The sequence below is a fragment of the Saccopteryx bilineata genome, chromosome 3 (assembly GCF_036850765.1).
Source record: "Saccopteryx bilineata isolate mSacBil1 chromosome 3, mSacBil1_pri_phased_curated, whole genome shotgun sequence".
Lineage (NCBI taxonomy): Eukaryota > Metazoa > Chordata > Mammalia > Chiroptera > Emballonuridae > Saccopteryx > Saccopteryx bilineata.
In genome coordinates, this window is record NC_089492.1 from 175201407 (window position 1) to 175224878 (window position 23472).

General features: G+C 42.0%; 1 protein-coding gene across 1 annotated transcript in view; it reads left to right on the top strand.

The window, feature by feature from the left end:
* MBOAT1 (membrane bound O-acyltransferase domain containing 1) overlaps nt 1-23472 on the top strand; it is a 132770-nt gene that overhangs the window by 33191 nt on the left and 76107 nt on the right. Inside the window, 3 exon segments of the mRNA XM_066268298.1 lie at nt 10633-10778; nt 11812-11889; nt 17128-17223. Of these exon segments, the coding sequence (XP_066124395.1) occupies nt 10633-10778; nt 11812-11889; nt 17128-17223 (320 nt within the window).

Genomic DNA, 23472 nt, shown 5'->3' on the forward strand with positions numbered 1-23472 from the left:
AATTCCTCTCCAAAATTAGTTACTTGATAATCATTTTTATTCAGAGCAGATCCCATGAGTGGAACTGTTTTCAGGAACTTGATTTTCTGAAGCTACTTGAAAGAAGCAGGTTCTTCCTGCCCCCCCCCCCCCCGAAGTTCTCCCCCTGGCCCCGAGCAGTTGCACACAGCAGTGCAGGTTGTGCTGTGTGTGACTCCAGGAGTGGCCACCTGGTGTCAAGTGGTGTGTTCTTGCTACACACCCTGCTATAGACTGGTGGGCTAGACACCCGAGCCTTTTTTTCCTCTTAGATGTCTGTTTTTCCATGTAGAATATGCTAAAGAACTCAGCCCCATTATGAGGCTAATTTTAACTCAGAGAAAACAAGTGCAAGCCCCACACCTGGAAGGTGGGCAGAGGTTCCACTGACATCATGTTCATTGTTCACGTATATTTCCTGAGACCGCGATGAGTCTGGATTGTACCACAAGAGTTACGATTAGAACCGTCACATTCGATTAGTGTGCTCTCTTCTGCAGAAGACCTGACAGTTATCATTAGTCCTGTCTTCCTTTGAGTCCAGCAGCTCCAGGAAATGGATGGCTCAAGGCTATTTGGGGCAGCTGAGTAGCTGGTGGAGCTTGGCTCACAGAGGGGTGAGGGAGCCACTGCCCCTCAGCCTGGTCCACACTGGATTTGTGTAGGACTGGTCCCTTGGACACTGAGAAGAAGTGAGTGGGTGGTGAGAACATCAGGTTACATTTGCTTTCACTTTTCAACTCTAGAGAACAAAGGAAAACAGCCTTCTAGTTAGTAAAGTCTGAGTATAACAGCATTATTTATTGTATTTTTCTGAGTGAGAAATAGGGAGGATGTGACTCTCTGCATGTGACCCTCTGTTAAGAAAGGAGAGGAACCAGTTGGGGTCATTCTTTGGAGCCACCAGCTGTAGCTGCCAGCACCACTGCAACTACTTTAGTATGCCACGTTCCCTCCTGACTTTTCTTCATCTTTTGTCTTTATGCCTTTTCCCATACATTTATTCTTCAGATTAAATTCTTATATGACAGGTGCCATGCCAGATGTCACAGAGCAAAGAGTAATAAGTCATTGGGTTTCTGTGTCTGGGACCCTCAATTTTACTGGAAAGATAATTAGATTTGGTCAAGTTTTTATCATGTATGCTAATGCTGTCAATTTTGAGACTTTATCTGAGTTTTATACTAGTTCTTACAAGAAGCAACTAACACCAAATCCTTTTTTCTTTTCCATTCTTATTTATTTCTTTTTCCCAACAATTTTTGTCTTTATCCTTTTTCTTGCACTTTAAACCCAATATTCCTGAATATTTACTGGCACTGCCTGGCTCAGCTGTAGTACTCAGATTTTAAAAGTTGTTAGATTTCTGGTTTATCTCTTACTAAGTCAAACAAAAGTTTAAATCTCTTTTATGTCTTCCTATTCACAAACAGCCAAACATATTTTGACTCTTATCTCAGGTATTTTCCAAAATGAGTCACCAGTCATTTCTGATGAAGTGTTTCCATTGAGTTGTGGTATCTTTTATAAACCTGTTTTAATTGCTTAAACCTGTTTTATGAAATGTTAAGATTTAAATCTGAGATTAACTTTTCAGACTATTTTTCTTTTATGAGAGCAGTGTCTAGAAAATACCAGTATCTATTACTCAGAGACCACAAAATTCCCATTTTGTGTGACATAGGTAAGAACTTGCCTTTTCTTCATAGAAGCGGTCCGGGGAAACTAAACCATGTTCATATGTTTCTGCGTTTTCCCCCCTCCGTTTTTATGCATTCTATCATGTTGAAATGTTTACTATTGATGATCTCTAGATCTATGTCAAGGTTATATATACATATACGTATTTTACATTTATATGGTGCAGGACTTTTCATTGTAATTCTCCTGGGAATTTTCTCTCTTTTCTCCCTCCCTCCCTTCTTCCCTCCCCTCCCTCCCTTCCTGCAAGAAAGAGAAAGAGAGACAGGAAGGGTAAAAGATGAGAAGCATCAACTCATAGTTGTGGCACTTTAGTTGTTCATTGATTGCTTCTCATGCATGTCTTGACCTGGGAGCTCCAGCTGAGCCAGTGACCTTCTGCTCCAGCCAGCGATTTTTGGGCTCAAGCCAGTGACCATGGGATCATGTCTGTGATCCCACGCTGAAACTGGCGACCCCATGCTCAAGCTGGTTGAGCCCACACTTCAAGCCGGCAACTCTGGAGTTTTGACCCTGGGACTTCAGCATCCCAAGTTGACACTATCCACTGCACCACCACCAATCAGGTGGAATTGACTTCTCTTGGAACAAAAACTTAGGCACACAGGGCATTTGCTAACTACAGATTAGGAAAAGTGAAAAGGCTGGCTGTATGTTCTGTTTGGTATTCAGAGCAAGAGTTGATTGAGTGGACCTCCTTTGATTTTGTAAGTATTATATAAGAAAATTAGCTCTTCCTGGGAATCTGTTTTCATAGCCATTTATACCATAACATATAAACTTTTGTTTTCTTTCTGTTAGAGAATGTAACAGGTTTTCCTGCTGTTAGTGATGTTGCTGGGGTTGGATTAATGGGGTTAATTACTGTTTTCTGTTGAATTTGTGAGTGAAGGTTACATCTGAAAGAGATCCGCAGGTTTGTATTAATTATATCTCAGTAGGTGTACATGAAATAACTTGGATAATTTAAAAAAGTGACACTTCCAACTCACAAAAAAATACTTTTGGTGAAATCAAAACAATCCTTTTTTGCCTGTGGTGGTGCAGTGGATAAAGCATCGACCTGGAATGCTGAGGTCGCTGGTTCAATACCCTGCACTTGCCTGGTCTAAGGCACATATGGGAGTTGAAGCTTCCTGCTCCTCCCCCCTTTCTCTCTCTCTCTCTCTCTCTCTCTTCTCTCAAAATGAATAAATAAAAAAAATTAAAAACAAACAAACAAAAACACCCTTTTTGCACATTAGCTGTTCAGTAAACACATCTGAACACATGGCAAAACTCTGGCACTCCTAGCGTGCAGAGGACCCGGGTTCGATTCCCGGCCAGGGCACACAGGAGAAGCGCCCATTTGCTTCTCCACCCCTCTGCTGCACTTTCCTCTCTGTCTCTCTCCTCCCCTCCAGCAGCCAAGGCTCCATTGGAGCAAAGATGGCCCGGCTCTGCCCCAGGCGCTAGAGTGGCTCTGGTCGCAACATGGCGACGCCCAGGATGAGCAGAGCATTGCCCCCTGGTGGGCAGAGCGTCGCCCCATGGTGGGCGTGCTGGGTGGATCCCGGTCGGGCGCATGCGGGAGTCTGTCTGACTGTCTCTCCCTGTTTCCAGCTTCAGAAAAATGAAAAAAACAAAAAACAAAACGAAACTCTGGCACTGTAGTCCTTGCAGAGTAAAGAGTAAGCATGATCTTCAGTGCCCGCTATACCTGATCTCTGCCCTGCCCTTTTCTTTAAAATCTTTCTCCTAACATGCTGACCAGCCTCCCTTGCTCCTGAATATATCATTTATTTATTTATTTATTTGTCACTCATTTATTCCAATATTGAGAACCAAATATATAGCAGGCACTAGTGATACATTGATTAAAAAGATAGACATGGCCTCTGCTTTTTTGACACTATTTTCCCAGGTAATGAGATCATTACAGCAGTGCAAGAAGTGCTATGATTGCAGAAGCTGAGGATGCTGTGGGAGCAGCAGAGTGAGGGCTTCCTGAAGGAGGTAACTTCTGAGCTGAGATCAAAAGGGGAGGGAGAGGGTTGGGCAAAGTCAGAGACAGGGAGATTAGTTACATGGCCCTTGAAATTATCTAGATGAAATGAATGGTGGCCAGAATTAAGGTAGATGCAGAAAGGGAAGTAAATAAATTTAAGATAGATTTAGGAGGTAGAATTAATACACTGAGATTGATTGTGTTTAGGTGGGTATAAGAGGGAGGTGTAGTTCTGGTTTCTGGCCTGGACAATTGGCTTGTTAAAGGACACTGCACTTAGATAAGAGAGGACTAGGTAAGGGGGAAGATGATGAGCTCAGTGATAGACATAAGGAAATTTAGGTGTCTGTGGGTTATATAAATGAAGATTTCAGTAAGCCTGGCCATGTATGCCTGGTAATTCAGGGGAGACATCTAGGCTGGAGAAAAAGACTTGGAAGGTACCAGCTGGTGTTTGGAGGCGCTGAGGTAAGAGAGATACCCTGGCATATAACATGGCATGAGACGCTGGCCTGGGTGGCTCCCAGAAAGACATGATTTTAGCAGGGGCGGGCAGTAGGGGAGCAGCTCTCAAAGGGGAGGGGCAAAGAGTGGTCAGAAAGGTGAATGTAGTGTCAGGGAGCCAGGAAGCAAGAGCATAGAATGATGCACAGAGTCCAGTGTTGCCAAGAGCTCCTGCCAGGCAAAGCTGGGAAGTGGTTCATCGGCTTCAGCAAACAAGTTGCTGGTTGGTGACTTGGTCAAAGCAGTTATTGTGGAGTGTGGGGGATATGTCATGGTTTATGGCATAAAGTCGAGGTTAAGAAATGGAGTATAATTTTAGGCATATTTTTGGAATTAATTTTTTTAAAACTCTTACTCCCTTCCCTTTGTCTTATACTCCCTCTGTAGGTGGGAAAATTAACAGACACCAAAGAAAAGCTTACTTACTACTTGAAAATTTTTTAACCTATATAGCTGGCAGTTTGTTGCCTGCCTTTGAAAACCCTTGTCTGGTTTGTTGTGGAATAGGCTAAGGTTTTTATTAATCAGAGTTGCACGGTTACTTTGCCTCTTGGTCCACATCGGAGCTTCCCTTTCATTAAAATAAACACATGTTTTAGGTAAGGTAAGATTACATAATAAGAGCTGAAAATAGCTTAGCTCCTAGGGAGCAGGAAGTATCATTCATGTATTCTCCTGTTTGGATGGTCCCTGGTTGCCCAGCACGACCAGGTGCCCCGCCCTCGCCCCGCCCAGAGCAGTGACGTTTGTGCGAATCCCCTCTGGTTCAGCAGCATCTCTGTTTGATAAAAGCTAAATGATGTTGTGTTTTATTCTTCATTTAAACTACATTAAAATTAGTTCTGTTTTGAGGCTTTTGGGAATTTAATAATACACTTGGAGGTAACTGGTCACACCCTGGGGCGTTGCATAAGAAAATATAGCCCTGATTCTGCATTTTCTATAGTTTAATCTTAAATAGTAACTAGTGTCAATGGTGATAGGAAAGTGTGTCTGTGTGTTGAGGGCACTCTCTTTGGAGTGATCAACTTTTTACTTAAGTCTTCCAGGAAAGAAATGGATCAACTTTTTACTTAAGTGTTCCAGGAAAGTCAGGTTTTTTGTTTAGGAGGCAACAGAAGTTGTTGGAGAGAGAGGCAACTTGGGAGTCTGTTGCCTTCTCTCTCTTTAAATAACTTTGTTTCACCTCTCCACTTTACCCACAGATGATATTTATACTCACTGCTTCCTTAGTGATACGGAACGACCAAATACAGTGTGTGCATGTGCACATGCACACGTGTATGTGTGTGTAAGTTTGTTTTTTTAAAGAAAGATGACACTGAAATACCATCGATTTATGCTCCTGCTGGTTGGGTTTTATTTCTTGATTAATTCTATAACTTCAAATGCATATGCCTAAGAATTTTAAAATAAATGAGATTTTAAAATATGTGAGCATGATAAATGTGACCTCTTTAAATTGTAGTCATAAACTCAGATCTCATTTGGGAAGGAAGATGGGCTAATTGTATTTTTGTGTTAGAACAGGCTTCCACTGTATATGAGCTCATTGTACATTTGTACATTTGGTAGGGAGTTCTTTTATATTTTGTTCTCCTGGGAAATAGAGTGGAAATTATTTTTCACTTATGGAAATCTAAGGAGTGGACAATATTTCCCTCCTATATTACAAAGCTTTAAAAGTATAAGTTAGCTCAGTATGAATAAATATGAAAAGATGTCTGCAGTATTTTAAGTGAAAAATTTTTTAGACCATGAGTATATTAAAAGGAGAAGTGAATATATATGGGCATATTTTTGTAAATATGGACAAAAATATTAAAACTTTTTTTTTTTTTTGCTAAGAAGAATGATGGGTGGTGTGTTAGACTGTTGGGATGGAGACACTCATTTTGTAATAAAATGAAATTAGATATAAAAAACCTCTATGGATGTTTTTGATTGACACCATTTAGGTATAGTTTTACTAGATGCCAGGAAGAAAGACCTAAAGCTGTTTTAATATGTTTCATTCAGTCCTGGAAATATAGGATAATAGTTCGTACGTTATCATGAAATGAGTTGAACAAAATAACACTGTTTGAGGTCCTGCTGTTTCTTGTGGAGCTCTGTAGTTTACAAAGAACTTTCATAGTCCATTTGGTGCCCATGACAGTCTGTGGAGGAGATGGTTATATGATATTACCTCACATAACCTTGTAAGTGGTGAGTGACTCATAGCTGAGGTTAGTTTTCACTGTGGAACCAGACAGAGAGAAGGTGGCTGCAGGCCTAGCTGGGTGGACGTGGGTCACATGAAAAATTTTACACACACACACAGACACACAGACACTCACCTGCTGCTGGAGATGATCTCTTTCTGTGTAGGAATTGACGTACCCATGCCCTAGTCAAGATTAAAGTCATCTCCAAGCACTGCACTTCCTGTTCAGAGATGTTTCCATCCCTCCCTCTGGCAGCCCAGGGTTCCTTGCTCAGAAAGAGCTTATTTCCAGATCTGTCTGTCTGACCCCCTGCACCCTGTTTTACTTCCATCCCACATCCAAGGCTGGTGGGGAATTGCAGGAGGGTGTGCTGGATGGACAAGAATCAAGATACCTTAGGTCTCATCCCGACTCTGGTGCTTGGTGGCCATGTGACCCAGGCTGAGTCATTGACAGTCTCTGCCCTCCACTTTCCTTGTCTGGAAAATGAGGTGTTGGAATTACCTGAGAAGGTTGAATTGAATGAATCACTGCCTATTGGCTGAGCAGATGGACTCTGGAACTTCAGACCCCCTGAGTTTAAATTCTAATGTCTTTACTTAATAGGTGTGTGATTTTGGGGAAAATTGATTAACCTTTATGTGATTTTAATTTACTCATTTACAACATGAATGCCTCAAAGAGCCTCAAATAGTTGTGAGCATTAAAGTTTTATAGGCAAAAGGACTTAGAACAGTGCCTAAAATGTTGTTGTTGTTATTATATTAAACACTTTTGACTGACTGATAATGGAATTAATTAATGCAGAAATTGTATTTCCTTTTTTTTATATTTGTGGATGAATTTTGTTTCAGTAATAGAAATCAAATAGTGTGTCTTAATCAATATAACTTTCATAAAAAGTCATTATTTCATGGTTTGGCAGGGGTTTATAAGTTTTTTTAAGCTTTGAACTGGTTGTATTAATCATTATATAAAGCAATAAGTATGATACATCAACTAAATGTTACATATCAATATTATGATTCTTTCATTATGCAAGCTTTTCAGGGAACAGAATGATAGCGAATACTGCTGAGGTATTAAGTTAGATGAAGACTAAGAATCCCCCCCCACACACACACTCAACAGTATGGAGAATACTGACTGGTGTCAATAAGAGATGTTTTACTGGTGTGCTGCCGTGATAGCCTAATTGGAAAAAGTACAAAAGTGAGTGGGATGAGATAGTAAGGTGAGACCATACAGTAGTTTTACAATAAGAAGGAGGATGAAATGAGGATGGAAGAAGGAGGATGGAAGAAGGAGGATGGAAGGAGCAGAAAGAAGAGGGTCTGTGAATGAAGGGAAAGTGTTATGAAGGTGAGTGGCACTGAACACGCTCATTTTATTATGGTGGACAAGACAGGTGACATTCGCCTGGAATGCAAGTGGTTCCAGTCACTTCCATAGAATTAATCAGGGCTCACGTCTTACATTGATATTATTTGAATATCACTGCTGTGGACGTGAATAATCTGAGAGGGAAAGTTTAATGACAAGGAGATAGAGGGCTGAAGGGAAGCATCAGAGTCCTTGGGTAGGTGAGAGAACAGTACAGAAGTGGAAGGGCAGCCCCTTCAGCATAGCCAGGTCTATCAAATTTCCAGCAGAAAGACAGTGGCAGGCACAGACAGGGAGATGGAAGGTGTGTGAGGGAAGATGAGGGGTTTTCCTTTGGTTTTTTTCTTTAAGCAAAAAGAGAAGCTAGTCAAGGGCACTGGCTGAATGTAATAAGGGGAGGAAGTGTTAGAGGCTTTAGGAAAAGTAGAATACTGTGGAGGAAACAGTATCCTCAGGAAACAGCCTGGTTTCTGTTAAAGCAAGAAGAAGGAAACTCAAAGTATTTGATAAGAACACAGGAGATTTTAGAATGACAGACTATGAGCTCCAGAGGAGTAGTGGAGACATTAGGGCAGTGGTTTCCAACATTGGCTACATTTTCGAACCAACTGGAGATGAAAAATAGACCAGTGCCTGGGCCACATACAAGATAAATTGAATCTAAGTTTGGGATTGGATTCAGGCATTACATTTTTCTACAAGCTCCTCACACAGTTCTGAGGTGCAGTCAGGGCTGGGACCTGGCTGAGGGGCTAGTGCTGGTGTGTAACAGATTAGGAGAAGGCAGAGGGAGGATGGATGGCTCGTGGAACCCAGACTTCCTGATGTGACAGTGATATCAGGTAGTAATAATGTCTTGGTCACTGTCCCCAGTATCTGGCACATATAGAGTCAACCAGTAAATGTAGAATTAATCAATGAATCACCTGAGGCTGCCCAGCTGACATCTTTGTGTCAGAACTAGAGCATTCAGTTGGCTACATGTTACATTATGGTGATGGAACAATGGCAGATTGCTTTAATGACCCAATGACTCTTTCTTTTCTCTCAATCTCTAGGGTTACATGAAGTATACAGCTATATAGCATTTTGTAGTGTGAAAAACTGCTGAGGCCAAAGTTGAGGGTCTATTCAGCTATGTAGATCCTCCTCCATCCCTTTTTAATTAAGTGTCCTCTAAAATTAAGTTGATACTGAAGTTTTCATTCTGAACACTCTGAAAAGATTAAACTGCTCTTCTAGTTTTCGTTAACTGTTAAACCACTGAATGCATTTTGATTTTGTTAAATCAGCTGATCTTTCCTATGGCTGTCAGTGAAGTATTTCATATATTCTTTTAGGGGGGGAAAATATATATATATATATATAAAAATTCAGTGAGAGGATGGGAGGCAGAGACAGACTCCCACATGCACCCCAACCAGGATTCACCGTGCAGACCCACTAGAGGGTGATGCTCTGCCCATCTGGGGCGTTGCTCCATTGCAATTGGAGTCATTCTAGTGCTTGAGGTGGAGGCCATGGAGCTATCCTCAGTGCTGGGGACCAACTCGCTGTAATCCAGCCATGGCTGCAGGAGGGAAGGAGAAGAGAGAGAGAGAGAGAGAGAAAGAGAGAGAGATAGAGAGAGAGAGAGAGAGAGAGAGAAGCGAGAGGGGAGAGAAAGGAAAAGCAGATAGGTGCTTCTCCTGTGTGCCCTGACTGGGAATTGAACCCAGGACATCCACATGCTGGGCCAATGCTCTACCACTTAGGGAAAATATTTTTGAGAGATAGATCACTGAGGTTTTCTTAAGGGAAATTGATGCCTACTTTGAATAACTGGACAGCACGGATGTTGAAAGGACAATGAGGGGCTGGTTTTTTGTTTTTGTTTTTTTTTTTATCTTTAGTGTCATACCTTGAATTTGAGCAGTGGTCTTGCTTATTTGGTGTTAATTTAAAATGAGAAAAATTAGAGCCACAATACAGGTGATGATTATTTTTAAGCCTTTGATTTCTTAGGTACCAAATGAGGGAAGCTTCTTTGATTTGATTCATTTACATTTCTAAAAGAACATATTCTTTTATTATTTATTTATTTATTTATTTTTGAGAGAGAGATAGGGAGAGAGAGACAGGAGCATCGAGCTTTTTCTGTGTGTGCCATGACCGGGAATTGAACTGGCAACCTCTGTGCTCCAGGATGACACTCTAATCAACCAAGATATCTGGACAGAATTTAAATTGTTTTTTTTAAATTTACTGATTGATTTTTAGAGACAGAGAGAGGAAGGGAGAGAGAGGGGAGGGGAAAGGGAAGCATTCATTTGTTAGAACATACTCTTTAACTTAGGATAGTGCTGGGGGTGGCGGGCAGAGAGACCCAGCACACTGACCTCAGAGTCAACGAAGTCCTTAAACAAGTCTCCTAGTTGTGGCTGGGAGAGCAACCCTGGCCAGTCGTAAAGAATTAGGAAATAAACTGCAGTGTACCTTGTACTATCTAGTTCAGGCTCAGTCCCAGACCACCCTAATGAAGCGACTATGCAATAAAGCAAGTCATAATATTTTTGCTGGTGGAAGGCTTTGCCTTCAGTTTCTAAAAACAGCGTGACACCTGTGGAGCACAGTGGAGTGAAGCACAGTGGAATGAGGTCTCACTAGTGTGGCTCACTTCTACCAGATGAGGAGGGCACAGTTCTCTTCAGTCTCACACAACTCTCTCAGGCGGAATGAGTCCAAGTCCAAGTCTGAGATGCACCTTGCTACGGAAATCTGAAAAATGTCGAGATCATGCTCACACAGGCCAAACTGTAAAGGTTTGATTCTCTCTATTTTTCTCCCTTACAGGTGAATTTTGTGACATGCCAGCTCATTGCGTTGTTTGCTGCTTTCTGGTTTCGCATCTACTTAAGTCCTGGTAAAACCAGTCCCTTGGCCCGGCACATATTTGCGACCATTTTTGGCATTTATTTTGTCATCTTTTGTTTTGGCTGGTGAGTCTGAGCTTCATAAATTCTAATATTTATCATTTGCGTGTTTTGTGTCAATATTCTTGGCATTTCCCAAGCTCTAAGAAAAGAGATATATATATTTACTCAAAATGGGATGTTGAAGAAATGTACATTGACTGTAAGAATCTGGGGTCAATAAATTTGACTACCCGTTGAAAGTCAATTTGGTGAATTTTCCTTAATGTTACACTTGTACTGATCTCTCATGGGTCATGTAAATGGATTTTTATAAGATTTAATTTTCCCGACAAGGAACTATTCCTAAATGTTGTAGACATTGGAGTTTTCCTTGCATTACTGCTGACATATTGGTGTTTGTCCTGCACTTAAAGTAAAACAGCAGTTTTAGTGCTGGTCTTAGGGAATGGAAGTCATTCTCGAACTAAGAAAGCACATAGATTAGACTTTTGTCTACTATGTTAGCTGAATAAATACCTTGGGAGTGGCACTTATTCAGGAAGAAGCTTTAGAAACCAACATTTCTAGAAGTACAGCTTACGGAAATTGAAAGTTTGTTCAGGGCACTAGAATGCTACTTCTGTGACTGGCATGTCACAAAATTCATTAGAATGCTACTTCTTCTTTCAACAAAAATTTGAGAAAGATTGATGAGTATTTTGAATCAGCCACCAAGACAGGTCTTTGTATCTGCGACAGCGCTGTTTTGGTCCAGATACTTTAAATTTAAAGAAAAAAATGTCCAGAAGAAGAAAGAACTGTCTTTAGACTCTCAATTGTGTATGTGAAAAAAGAGTATAATCCTCCCATTTATGATTCCTGAGTTATGATACTACTGCTACAATTGGCAGATATGTCCTGACTTCCTAATATTATTTCAAGATAAAGTTTTAAATTCTTATAGAACAAAAATATTTGATTTATTTTCTCTTACATAATAAACATGAGTTAACTGATTACTTGCTTTTTTGGTGGGGTGGAGGTGGAGTAGCACTAGTTATATTATAATAATATGAAATATAGTCAGTGTTTTTCCTTCTCACCTGATGTCTTACAGGTACTCTGCACATCTGTTTGTGCTGGTGTTAATGTGCTATGGAATCATGGTCACTGCAAGCGTATCCAATATTCACAGGTAAGACTTGGGGAGTGAACAGTGCAAGGTGAGGTTGTTCATGATCTTTGAAATGTGTTTCCAGGGGAAGGGGTACCTTTGCCGTATACTACATGTGGCATACACCCTAGGTCCTCTGGGATCAGAAGGAGGCATGGGGAGGCCTAAATGTTGGGAATCTTCAGAGAAAGCTTTACAGAAAAGCTGGGATGCAAATTAGGTCTCCGGTGAAAGACAGTATATCAGAATTAGGCAGCTCTATCTGTGATAGCCCCAAACTGGAAATAACCCAAATGTTCCCCAACCATGGAATCCTACTCAACAATAGAAAGGAATGAATGATTAATTGGCACAGTGACATAGATGCGTCTCAAATAAATATCCTGAGTGAAGGAAGCCACACAAATCCGATTCTCAAAAAGCCAAACTAATCTCTAGTAACACACATCACATCAGAGTTGCTAGGGGAGGGGTGGTGCAGGGTGAAGAGACAGGAATTCCAAAGAGGTAGGGAGAAACTTGGGGGGAGGTCAACATGTATGCTGTTATCTTGAATTCGGCTATGGCTTTCTGGATATGTATTCAATATATATGTCAGAACTTTGTATACTTTAAGTAGGTACACTGAAAGAAGTATGCACACTGTTAAAAAAAGGAAGAAATATTTTTATTATGAAATTTTGATTTCAAAGTAAAGAAGTAATTCCATTCTACCATGAAGGTTACATGCTTAGATTAGGGGTCCCCAAACTACGGCCTGCGTGCTGCATGCGGCCCCCTGAGGCCATTTATCTGGCCCCCGCCACACTTCCGAAGGGGCACCTCTTTCATTGGCGGTCAGTGAGTACTGTATGTGGTGGCACCACAAAGTGTGGTGTCGCTCACGTACAGTACTACTTCCGGTGACGCGGGATGCACGCATCACGGCTCCGGAAGCACATTATATCACTTGTTATGGCTAGCAGTGACAAATATGGAACCGGACATTGACCATCTCATTAGCCAAAAGCAGGCCCATAGTTCCCATTGAAATACTGGTCAGTTTGTTGATTTAAATTTACTTGTTCTTTATTTTAAATATTGTATTTGTTCCCGTTTTGGGTTTTTTTTACTTTAAAATAAGATATGTGCAGTGTGCATAGGGATTTGTTCATAGTTTTTTTTTTTTATAGTCCGGCCCTCCAATGGTCTGAGGGACAGTGAACTGGCCCCATGTAAAAAGTTTTGGGACCCCTGGCTTAGATCATCAATTAAAATAGCTGGGGTCTCTGTTCTGCATTGTCTCTGTTTCCAGTGGTCTTTCTGAAGCCAGCGTGTGTTCCGCTAGTCAATAACACTGGAATGTAAGCTCTGTGAAAACAAAGACCTTTCTCTTATTCACTGTTGTATCCTCAGAACCCAGAACAATACCTGGCACAGGGATGGCCTCAATAAATATTTATGGAGTGAATGACTCAATGAAACTTCTTTTTTGATGGTGCCTCTGAAAAAGCAGGTACCTTATTTCGGCTTTGGAAAGCTCTTTGGTTACTAAGACTGTGAGCACAATAGTTTTTCTTCTTCAAGTCATTACATTTTTACTTTTCAGTGTATAATCTTGTAATTACTCCAAATAAGTTTCTGATTTTCAAGGGAAAATATTATTTTTCATGCTTTTAAATTTGATAGTCATTCAACTTAGCATACAGATGAGCTCTGAATATTTGAATCCGACTCATGTAGGTGCCCTCCTTCAAGGGGAGCATGTCATTCATTCAGAAGGGAAACAGGAAACCCATGTTTCTCACTTGGAAAGAATGGGTTTTGGAAATGCTTTATAATATGACAAAAAGCCTTTTTTTTTTTTTTTTAAAGTAAGGGTGAAATGGCTGACTTTCCCTAAACTAGATTTTGGAAACAATGGAATGATTATTAAAGTTGTTGTTGCATCTCTGTAGGACATTTCCGTACACGTTGTAGTGTCAGCTGTGCCCCACTGGGAAGATGCTGAAGGGGTGTGGTCTGATTTTCAGAGGGTGAAGAATTTGCATGCGCACTTACTCTGTGCCAGGTCCCTGGTCTCTGGGTGAGTCCCTGGCCAGGAATGGAATACTCCAGTCTTGGCGGAGCTGAACGGTTTGCAGACAGGCAATAATATTGTGGTAGCAGAGGGCCGTGTCATAAGACCAAGAAGAAAGGACGCCAGAAAAAGTTTTTTCCCCCTCTTTCTTTGCTTGTGTAGTTGCCAGTACTGCAGTAGGGAGTGGTGCAGTTCCCAGAGGATGGAAGTTGTTTCCTCTTGATGCAGGAAAGAACAGTCGGCCAGCGTCAGGAAATCTGGCTCTGCCTAGCTGGGTGAGCTCAGACAAGTGACGCAACTTCTCCGTCCATTAGATTTCGCACCTCTCAAATGTGGGGTTTGTGGTAGTTGGAACTTCAGTTCTCTTCAGGACCAGGATTTCAAGATCCTTGGTGAATAACTCTCTTCTGGTCACTGAGCCAGTGTTAAGGGTTCTGCCCCACAGCTGGGAAGTGCAGGGCCAGGTTAGTATTTGCTGCCGCGTGGAGCTAACCCCATTCTGGACTGACCATAGTGATTCAGGGTTCATCGAGAGTCTTTGGGGTACCTCCTGCTTCCTTCCCAAGCCCCAGGTATTAATTTATCACAAATGAGCTGGCGGGAGCAGAATCTAGTTTGTATCTCCCAGGGCAGAGGTTTTGGGTGAGAACTTGGTGACAGTCACCAGTTTTAGAGTATCTGCTTTGTGCCAAGTGCTAGGCTACTTGGTATATACATTTTGAATATATTAGGTTTCATTCTTTTTAATATACAAACTCTTATTTAGTGTATCATTTCATATGTCATTTAATATTTATCATTATTGCAAATATATTTTTTCTAAGACAACTCAATAGGGTGTAGATGCTTTTTTTCTGCGATGAGGAGATGAGAGCTCAGAGAGGTAAATAGGTGTACAGTCTGATGAAACTTCACACAGCGAACCCACTCACGTAGCCACCCCCCAGGTCAGAAAGGGGACTGCTACTGCCCCACGTGTTCCGGTCGCTACCACAGCCCTGCTTCCTAGCATAACCGCTGGCCTGACTTCCCTCAGCACAGGTCTGTCTCTGCAGTGCTGGGATTGCAACAGTGTTGGTCTGTCTCCAGAATGCATGCACTCTCTCCCATTCTGAATTTCTTAGGTTTTTCAGGTTTGTCCAGGGCATAAATGTATTGTCCTGTTGTGTTGGGGCGCAGTACTTGGCATCATCCTTGATAGGTGGGACCTATTACAACAACTAACTTGAACTTGCTTTTGTCTTTGGGTGAGGGGGCAGGGGAAAGTATGGGTCCAGGTCTTATTAAGGAGAAAGAGGAAGCAGCAGGATAGGTGCACTTGGAAGGGACCTGGAAGAATCTGTCCTTGGAATCTGCTCTATGCTTTGGTATTGACCTTGGTGCACTGGCTGGAGGAAGGAAGGGAGCCCATGCTGGATGCAGGACGGCCTCACGCCATTCAACTTCTGCTTCAGATATTAAGGGCGTTGTTCTTTTCTTAGTTGTTTGCTTTGATCACCATCTTCTGGTGTGGAAAGGGTTGAAGATGAACCCAGGGTAGGGGGAAATTTTTGTTGCGTAGTACCATCTTTGATTGCAAATAACAGTAAAGAGAATGTAAAGTTATACAGTGCATTAGGGTGCACGGAACTCCTTCATGCTCGTTATCTGGCATTCCCTTACTTACTACCAAATGGATTTTGATTATACCTACTGTTTACTATTCCTTAAGTTGCTCTAGATTTCATGAGTTATTTTAACATGAATTTGTATATTTCAGGTGATTTAATATCAGAATATACATATTTCCTGTGTTATGACATGTTTAAAAGTTATGCCTTCTGAATGCATGTTTCTGATAGGCTCCTCCTGAACCATTTAAAAATGTTTAATGTATTCATTTCAGTTCATTCCAACTAACAGTAAATTATCCCCTCTGTGTGTCAGGTCAAGGGTTGGGATATGAACAGTCACAATAAATCAGAGAAACAGATACTTAGAGTTTTAATATTATAATTACATATGCTACTACATAGCACTAGAGAAATACAGTGGAGCCATGAGTTGTACTGGGAGGGGGGTGGCATGGATGAATGGATCAAGACCAAGCCAGGTGATGTTGGAGCCTTCTGAGAATTGGGCAGTTCCCAGACAGGCTCTAGGATGGAGAAGGGAGTTGTAGGCAGGGGAAGGAGCTTGCAGGAAGGTATCTGGCCTGAAGATGCAGGATAGAACTGTGAAAAGTGAGCACTTCAGTGTAGTTGGCACATGTGGCAGATACTGAGCATGGCCAGAGATGAGTCCGGAAAGGTGAGGTAGAGCTTAGTGTGGGAAGTACTTTGCATGCTGGGTTTGGGAGTCTTGATGTGACTAGACAATGAGAGTCTTTGGAGACTTTTAAGACAGGTAACATTTATTTAGTTGTTTGTTCACTCAGTGCACAGCAAGTGGCTCTCATGAACAAAGCATACATGATCATCCCTGCCTTCATGGAACTTTGAGTCCAGCAAGGGCGACAGTAGATTATCACACACCCTTATGATTACAGGATGATGAATGTTCTGAGTGGCAGGTGTGCGGTGTATTGCTGGTTTATACTGTAGGGTGGTGATATAGAGTAGATGACAGCTGAAGTCTCAGGCATGGACTCAGAGTCCTGGCAGAGCTCTGGGAATGCTGGCACCCAAGGAGTAGGTGGAAAAAGATATGCTGATCCAAGAGCCTTGGAAGAATTAACCAGAGGTGCGAAGAAAAGGAGAATCGAAGTCAAGGGAACAAAGTGTGTTAGGAAGAGTGGTTGGTACATGTAGATTTTTATTTATAAAGATCAGGGTCTAAATGTGATGTCTGTGAAGAGTAGAACCGGAGGGGAAGACCTTACCTGTGAGTGCTTTACAGCTCTGGCTGCACATTGGAATGACACCTGCTATGTTCATACTGTACTGATGAACCCTGAATATCTGGGGTGCGGCCCAGACGTCTGTGGTTTGTAAAGATTCCCATGGTGATTTCATTATGCTGCCAAGGTTGAGAACGGCAGTGGTCCAGGTGAGAAAAGACAAAGGGCTCAGAGCAATGGGGAGGAAGATGGACTGGGATGGGGAGAAACCAGACAACTTAGTGACATTGCAAATACGGGGCAGGGAGAGGAAGAAGAGAAAATTGGCCCAGTGCATTATGGTAATGCATAGTGATCTGATCCTGTTTGTTTCTGGTTTCAGGTACTCCTTTTTCGTAGCAATGGGGTACCTGACGACATGCCACGTCAGCAGGATTTACATCTTCCACTATGGAATTCTCACCACGGACTTTTCTGGGTAAGTATCTTACTTTGTGGGGGGCAGTTTGACTGCTGGCTTTGACTCAGTCTCTTGGGGTCTGTAAAGGTCAAGCATGCACATCAGAATCCTGGGTGCCTGGCTAAATCAGCTGGTAAGACAGTGCTAATGAGGTTGAGAGTGAAGATCTGATTGCTACACAGGATGTGAGCTCTGCTGTGTCCTAAGGCAGAGGTTGCAGACAGTGGCCCATGGGCAGCATCTGTCCCACCACCTGTTTTTGTATTATGTTGGAACACAACCAGACACTTAGTCATTTATATGTTGTTTTGCACCACGATGGTAGAGTTGAGTGGTTGTGACAGGAAGCATATGACCTAGAAAGACTAAAATATCTGCTCTCTTGCTTATTACAGTAAAAGCTTGCTGTTCCCCATTGTGACCTTAACGCAGGGTTAGTATTTATCTCTCCTAGTTCCTAACAGAGAAATTCTTCTGTACTACTAGTTGATACATAGCTACCTTATCTTCTTGAGTGCCCCCTGGCTGTCCCGGCCTGTCCCTACCAGATCCAGCAGACTTGGAGCAACTAGAACGGTAATGCCTGGCTCAGGTATGTCATACCAGTTGTCAAAATGCCTGTCACCAGGCCTTTACCTGGTAGGCCAGCCTTCTCCTGATTGGTCACCTAGTGAAGACTACGGATGGACCAGTGAAAATTCTATGCCATGATGATGTTCGTTCAGTAATAATTTTCCGTGGAACTTGAGGAATGGACATTATAGCAGAGTGATTCCTCGTAGCACATTGTGTGTTATTCACGCCACTTCCTTAGCAGTTCGGTTCTGTTCCCTGCGGGCAGTTGGAGGTCACGGAGAACCTGTGCTCTCCCTGCAGTTTGAACTGCATTTTATTTGATGAATTATTGGATAGGCAGTGAAATTACGGGGTTAAAATTCACAGATCATGTCTGTGGACTTTGCAAATTGTGCGTCTAGTCCATCCCATCATGAAGAGGCTGAAGAAGGCAAAGGAGAATTGCTTCGGGGCACAGAGACTGTGGCGTTGAAGTTCTCTGACTGAGGTTTGGTCTCAGGTTGGCTTTCAGTGCATCCGTTCTTCTTACCCTCAGGCATCCGGATTTTATCAGTTTCTCTTCTCTTCTTTCTGCATTCCTTTTCCACCAGATTATGGAGCAGTTCTTCAAATTTTCTGAAGCGAGTTCACACACTACTTTTTATTTTTAAATGATGTGTATTGCTAGCAAAATATGGAAAATATGGGAACAAGAAAGATAACAGGCCCTGGCCGGTTGGCTCAGCGGTAGAGCATCAGCCTGGCGTGCGGGGGACCCGGGTTCGATTCCCAGCCAGGGCACATGGGAGAAGCACCCATTTGCTTCTCCACCCCCCCCCCCTCCTCCTTCCTCTTTGTCTCTCTCTTCCCCTCCCGCAGCCGAGGCTCCATTGGAGCGAGGATGGCCCGGGCGTTGGGGATGGCTCCTTGGCCTCTGCCCCAGGCGCTGGAGTGGCTCTGGTCGTGTTGGAGCGGCGCCCGGGGGGGGGGGGGGCAGAGCATCGCCCCCTGGTGGGCAGAGCATCGCCCCTGGTGGGCATGCCAGGTGGATCCCGGTCGGGCGCATGCGGGAGTCTGTCAGACTGTCTCTCCCCGTTTCCAGCTTGAAGAAAAAAAAGAAAAAAAAGAAAAAAAAGAAAAAAAAATTAAGATAACAATATAACTGGAAGTTATTAGCATTGAAAATAATTTTTTAATGGAGATCATAATTCTCCTTAGTGTTTAATTAACAAATTTCATTTTGGGGGGTTTTACCCCAGAGCCATGCTCCCATCCCTCCAATACTTGAAGAGATCCTGGCTCCTAATAGGTGTTTAATGAATGAGTGGGTTAAATACTCTTGTATTTGTCAGTTCTCTTTTCAGTGTTTCCAGAAGCCTCCACTAACTAGCCCCTCTAACCATTTGGCTGGATATTGAATAAAAAACTTGGTTTTTGGCCCAGAGTAGATTCTTACCTGTTTCTCATCTATATCATCTTTTCTTTTAAGGCACAGAGTGTGTATTCACTCCTTTCTGCAACTGCTTCTGAGTTCTCGGTGTGCTAGGCAGAGGGCCAGGGCCTGGAGACATTCAGGCAGGGAGGAAGGTGTTCAGGCAGCAGAAGCAGCTCTGCAGGAGCACGGAAATATGAGACAGGTGCCTGTGCAGGTTCCAGAAAGCCACCTCCCTTCTCCTTACCACTCACATCCCCAGGTCCTATCAGGTCGCAGCCTGGCTGTCACCAGGCTTCATCCACTGCTCTGCATGCACACAGCCACCATACTGGGCTACCAGATGTCTGCAGCTTTCCTAAGTGGCTGTTTTTCCTACCACCCTGGCCCTTATTCAGTCTGTGTTCTCTATACTGAGAAGTTCTAGAACACCAAGCAGATGATGAGTTGGACCTTCTTCATCTCTTGCCATCTCCTGCTCCCAGTGTGCACTGCAGATGGCAGCTGTTGTGGGATTCAAATAATTTAACAACTGGTTCTCTGCCCTAATGACCGTTTTAAGTATAAAAAAAACAATTACCGAAAGGTAGTTTATTATTTCGTGCATTTAATACTTAAGTAAGTACAATAAAAGAGGTTCACAAAACTAGATTATGGTATAAGAGTTTTAAAATATTAATGAAAAAATATTAATACCTGACAAAAAAACAGTACATCTGTTATTTAAGGTATTTCCATATTGCTTTCTGATTGGTGTCCTCACTTGCAATTTTTTTTCACCTATGGACAGAATGAACGATACTACGGGTGCTTAGAATACGCTGTTGCAGAGATGAACGTTAAAAAAGAGTAAGGAATGTAAATTTGTGATTTCCACATTGGGCGGCCTGGCCTGATAAATCTCCTCAAGTGATGCTTGTTCTCTGGCGTTTTTGGATCGCCTTGTATTAAGAAATCTCTGACATTTCCCACAGAACTTAGAATGTTTGAACTAGAAAGGACTGCTGTTAGGGAAAAGATACAGAAAAATGTCTTCTATCTGTACATTGCATGCAATTTAGTTCCCTAATTCCTGAGTGGCCATACTATCCAGTTCTTGAAGATATCTTTTTCTTTTTTTAATTTAAATTATGGGACATTACTAAGCAGCATTTCTCCCTCACCAGCATAAATGCACAGTGCCTACCTGACATAAATCCGTCCTCTGGGATGTCATTTAACATAAAGGGAGAGGTACAAAGCAACCTGAAATGTTTTAAATCACAAATTGTCAATTAGATTCTTCATTTTGTTCTCACTACGAGCATGTAAGCAATCACAAGTTTTTCTTCTGAATGGAATTTAATATTGTTATTTCGTTTAAAATTTTATTTAGAGCCCTGGCTGTTTGGCTCAGTGGTAGAGCATTTCCTGGCGTATGAAAGTTCTGATTTTGATTCCTGGTCAGAGCACACAGAAGAAGTGACCACCTCCTTCACCACCTCTCCCCCTTCTCTCTCTCTCTCTTGCCCTCCCTCCCTTCCTCCCACAGCCATGGCTCAATTGGTTTAAGCTCATGGGCCTGGCTGCTGAGGATAGCTCCATGGAGCGTCTATCTCAGGTGCTAAAAATACCTCCGTTGTGAGCATGGCCCCAGATGGGCAGAGCGTTCCAGGAGTCTGTCTCTCTATCTTACCTCCTCTCACTTGGAAAATTAAAAAAATCTTATTTAGGATTCTGTTGAGGAATAAGGTAGTGAACTGAAGTTGAACCCGGCTTTTGAAAGCGGTCTGATATGGTAGCGACTCTCTTTTGAGCAAACCTAGTGCTTTGCATCTTTATTACACCTTTAGAATAAGAGCACACAGTTAGGAATTGAATCAGATTGGATTAGATTAGAGTTTGTGTCAAACAATATGTATTTTTAATTTTGGGGAACAAATAAACTTGTTATGCTTGAAATGTTATTCATCATTATGAAAGCAATCAAGTTTTTGTGGGCTAGACTGGTGTTAGTTAATGGTGAAGTTGACAAACAAGGTCTACTGTTATTTGTGCTGCTGATCCCTTTTATATCAGTGCATGTCCTCCGGACTTCCTCTGTGAGTAAGGGCTATTTTGATACTAGAACATTGAAAGTTTTTCTGAGTCCTGACCGTTGGCTCAGTGGTAGAGTGTTGTCCTGGCGTGCAGGAGTCCCGGGTTCGATTCCTGGCCAGGGCACACAGGAGAGATGCCCATCTGCTTCTCCACCCTTCCCCCTCTCCTTCCTCTCTGTCTCTGTCTTCCCCTCCCACAGCTGAGGCTCCATTGGAGCAAAGTTGGCCTGGGCGCTGAGGATGGCTCCATGGCCTCTGCCTCAGGTGCTAGAATGGCTCTGGTTGCGACAGAGCAATGCTCGGATGGGCAGAGCATCACCCCCTGGTGGGTGTGCAGGGTGGATCCCGGCTGGTGCATGCGGGAGTCTGTCTGACTACGTCCCCGTTTCCAACTTCAGAAAAATATTTAAAAAAAAAAAGAAAGTTTTTCTGAGGGCAATAACTGCTTGTAATAAAGCTGGTACTTGATTTTTTTTTTTTTTATAAATTTTTATTAATGTTGATGGGATGACATTAATAATTCAGGGTACATATATTCAAAGAAAACATGTCTAGGTTATCTTGTCATTAAATTATGTTGCATACCCCTCACCCAGAGTCAGATTGTCCTCCGTCACCTCTGTCTAGTTTTCACTGTGCCCCTCCCCCTCCCCCTAACTCTCTCCCTCGCTCCCTCCTGCATCCTCCCCCCCCCCACCCCTGGTAACCACCACTCTCTTGTCCATGTCTCTTAGTCTCGTTTTTATGTTCCACCAATGTATGGAATCATGTAGTTCTTGTTTTTTTCTGATTTACTTATTTCACTCCTTATAATGTTATCAAGATCCCACCATTTTGCTGTAAATGATCTGATGTCATCATTTCTTATGGCTGAGTAGTATTCCATAAGTATATCTGCCACATCTTCTTTATAGTGTATATGTGCCACATCTTCTTTATCCAGTCTTCTATTGAAGGGTTTTTTGGTTGTTTCCATGTCTTGGCCACTGTGAACAATGCTGCAATGAACATGGGGCTCCATGTGTCTTTACGTATCAATGATTCTGAGGTTTTGGGGTATATACCCAGTAGAGGGATTGCTGGGTCATAAGGTAGTTCTATTTTCAGTTTTTTGAGGAACCACCATACTTTCCTCCATAATGGTTGTACTACTTTACATTCCCACCAACAGTGAATGAGGGTTCCTTTTTCTCCACAGCCTCTCCAACATTTGCTATTACCCATCTTGTTGATAATAGCTAATCTAACAGGGGTGAGGTGGTATCTCATTGTAGTTTTGATTTGCATTTCTCTAATAACTAATGAAGCTGAGCATCTTTTCATATATCTGTTGGCCATTTGTATTTCTTCCTGGGAGAAGTGTCTGTTCATGTCCTCTTCCCATTTTTTTATTGGATTGTTTGTTTGTTGTTGAGTTTTATGAGTTCTTTGTAAATTTTGGATATTAGGCCCTTATCTGAGCTGTTGTTTGAAAATATCATTTCCCATTTAGTTGGCTTTCTGTTTATTTTGATATCAGTTTCTCTTGCTGAGCAAAACCTTTTTATTCTGATGTAGTCCCATTCATTTATCTTTGCCTTCACTTCTCTTGCCATTGGGGTCAAGTTCATAAAATGCTCTTTAAAACCCAGGTCCATGAGTTTAGTGCCTATGTCTTCTTCTATGTACTTTATTGTTTCAGATCTTATATTTAGGTCTTTGATCCATTTTGAATTAATTTTGGTACACGGGGACAGGCTGTAGTCGAGTTTCATTCTTTTGCATGTGGCTTTCCAGTTTGCAAAACACCATTTGTTGGAAGAGGCTTTCTTTTCTCCATTTTGTGTTGTTGGCCCCTTTATCAAAGATTATTTGACCATATATATGTGGTTTTATTTCTGGGCTTTCTATTCTGTTCCATTGATCTGAGTGTCTATTTTTCTGCCAATACCATACAGTTTTGATTATTGTGGCCCTATAATAGAGTTTGAAGTCAGGTATTGTAATGCCCCCAGCTTCATTCTTTTTCCTTAGGATTGCTTTGGCTATTCGGGGTTTTTTATAGTTCCATATAAATCTTATGATTTTTTGTTCCATTTCTTTAAAAAATGTCATAGGAATTTTGATGGGAATTGCATTAAATTTATATATTACTTTGGGTAATATGGCCATTTTAATTATATTTATTCTTCCTATCCAAGAACAAGGAATATCTTTCCATCT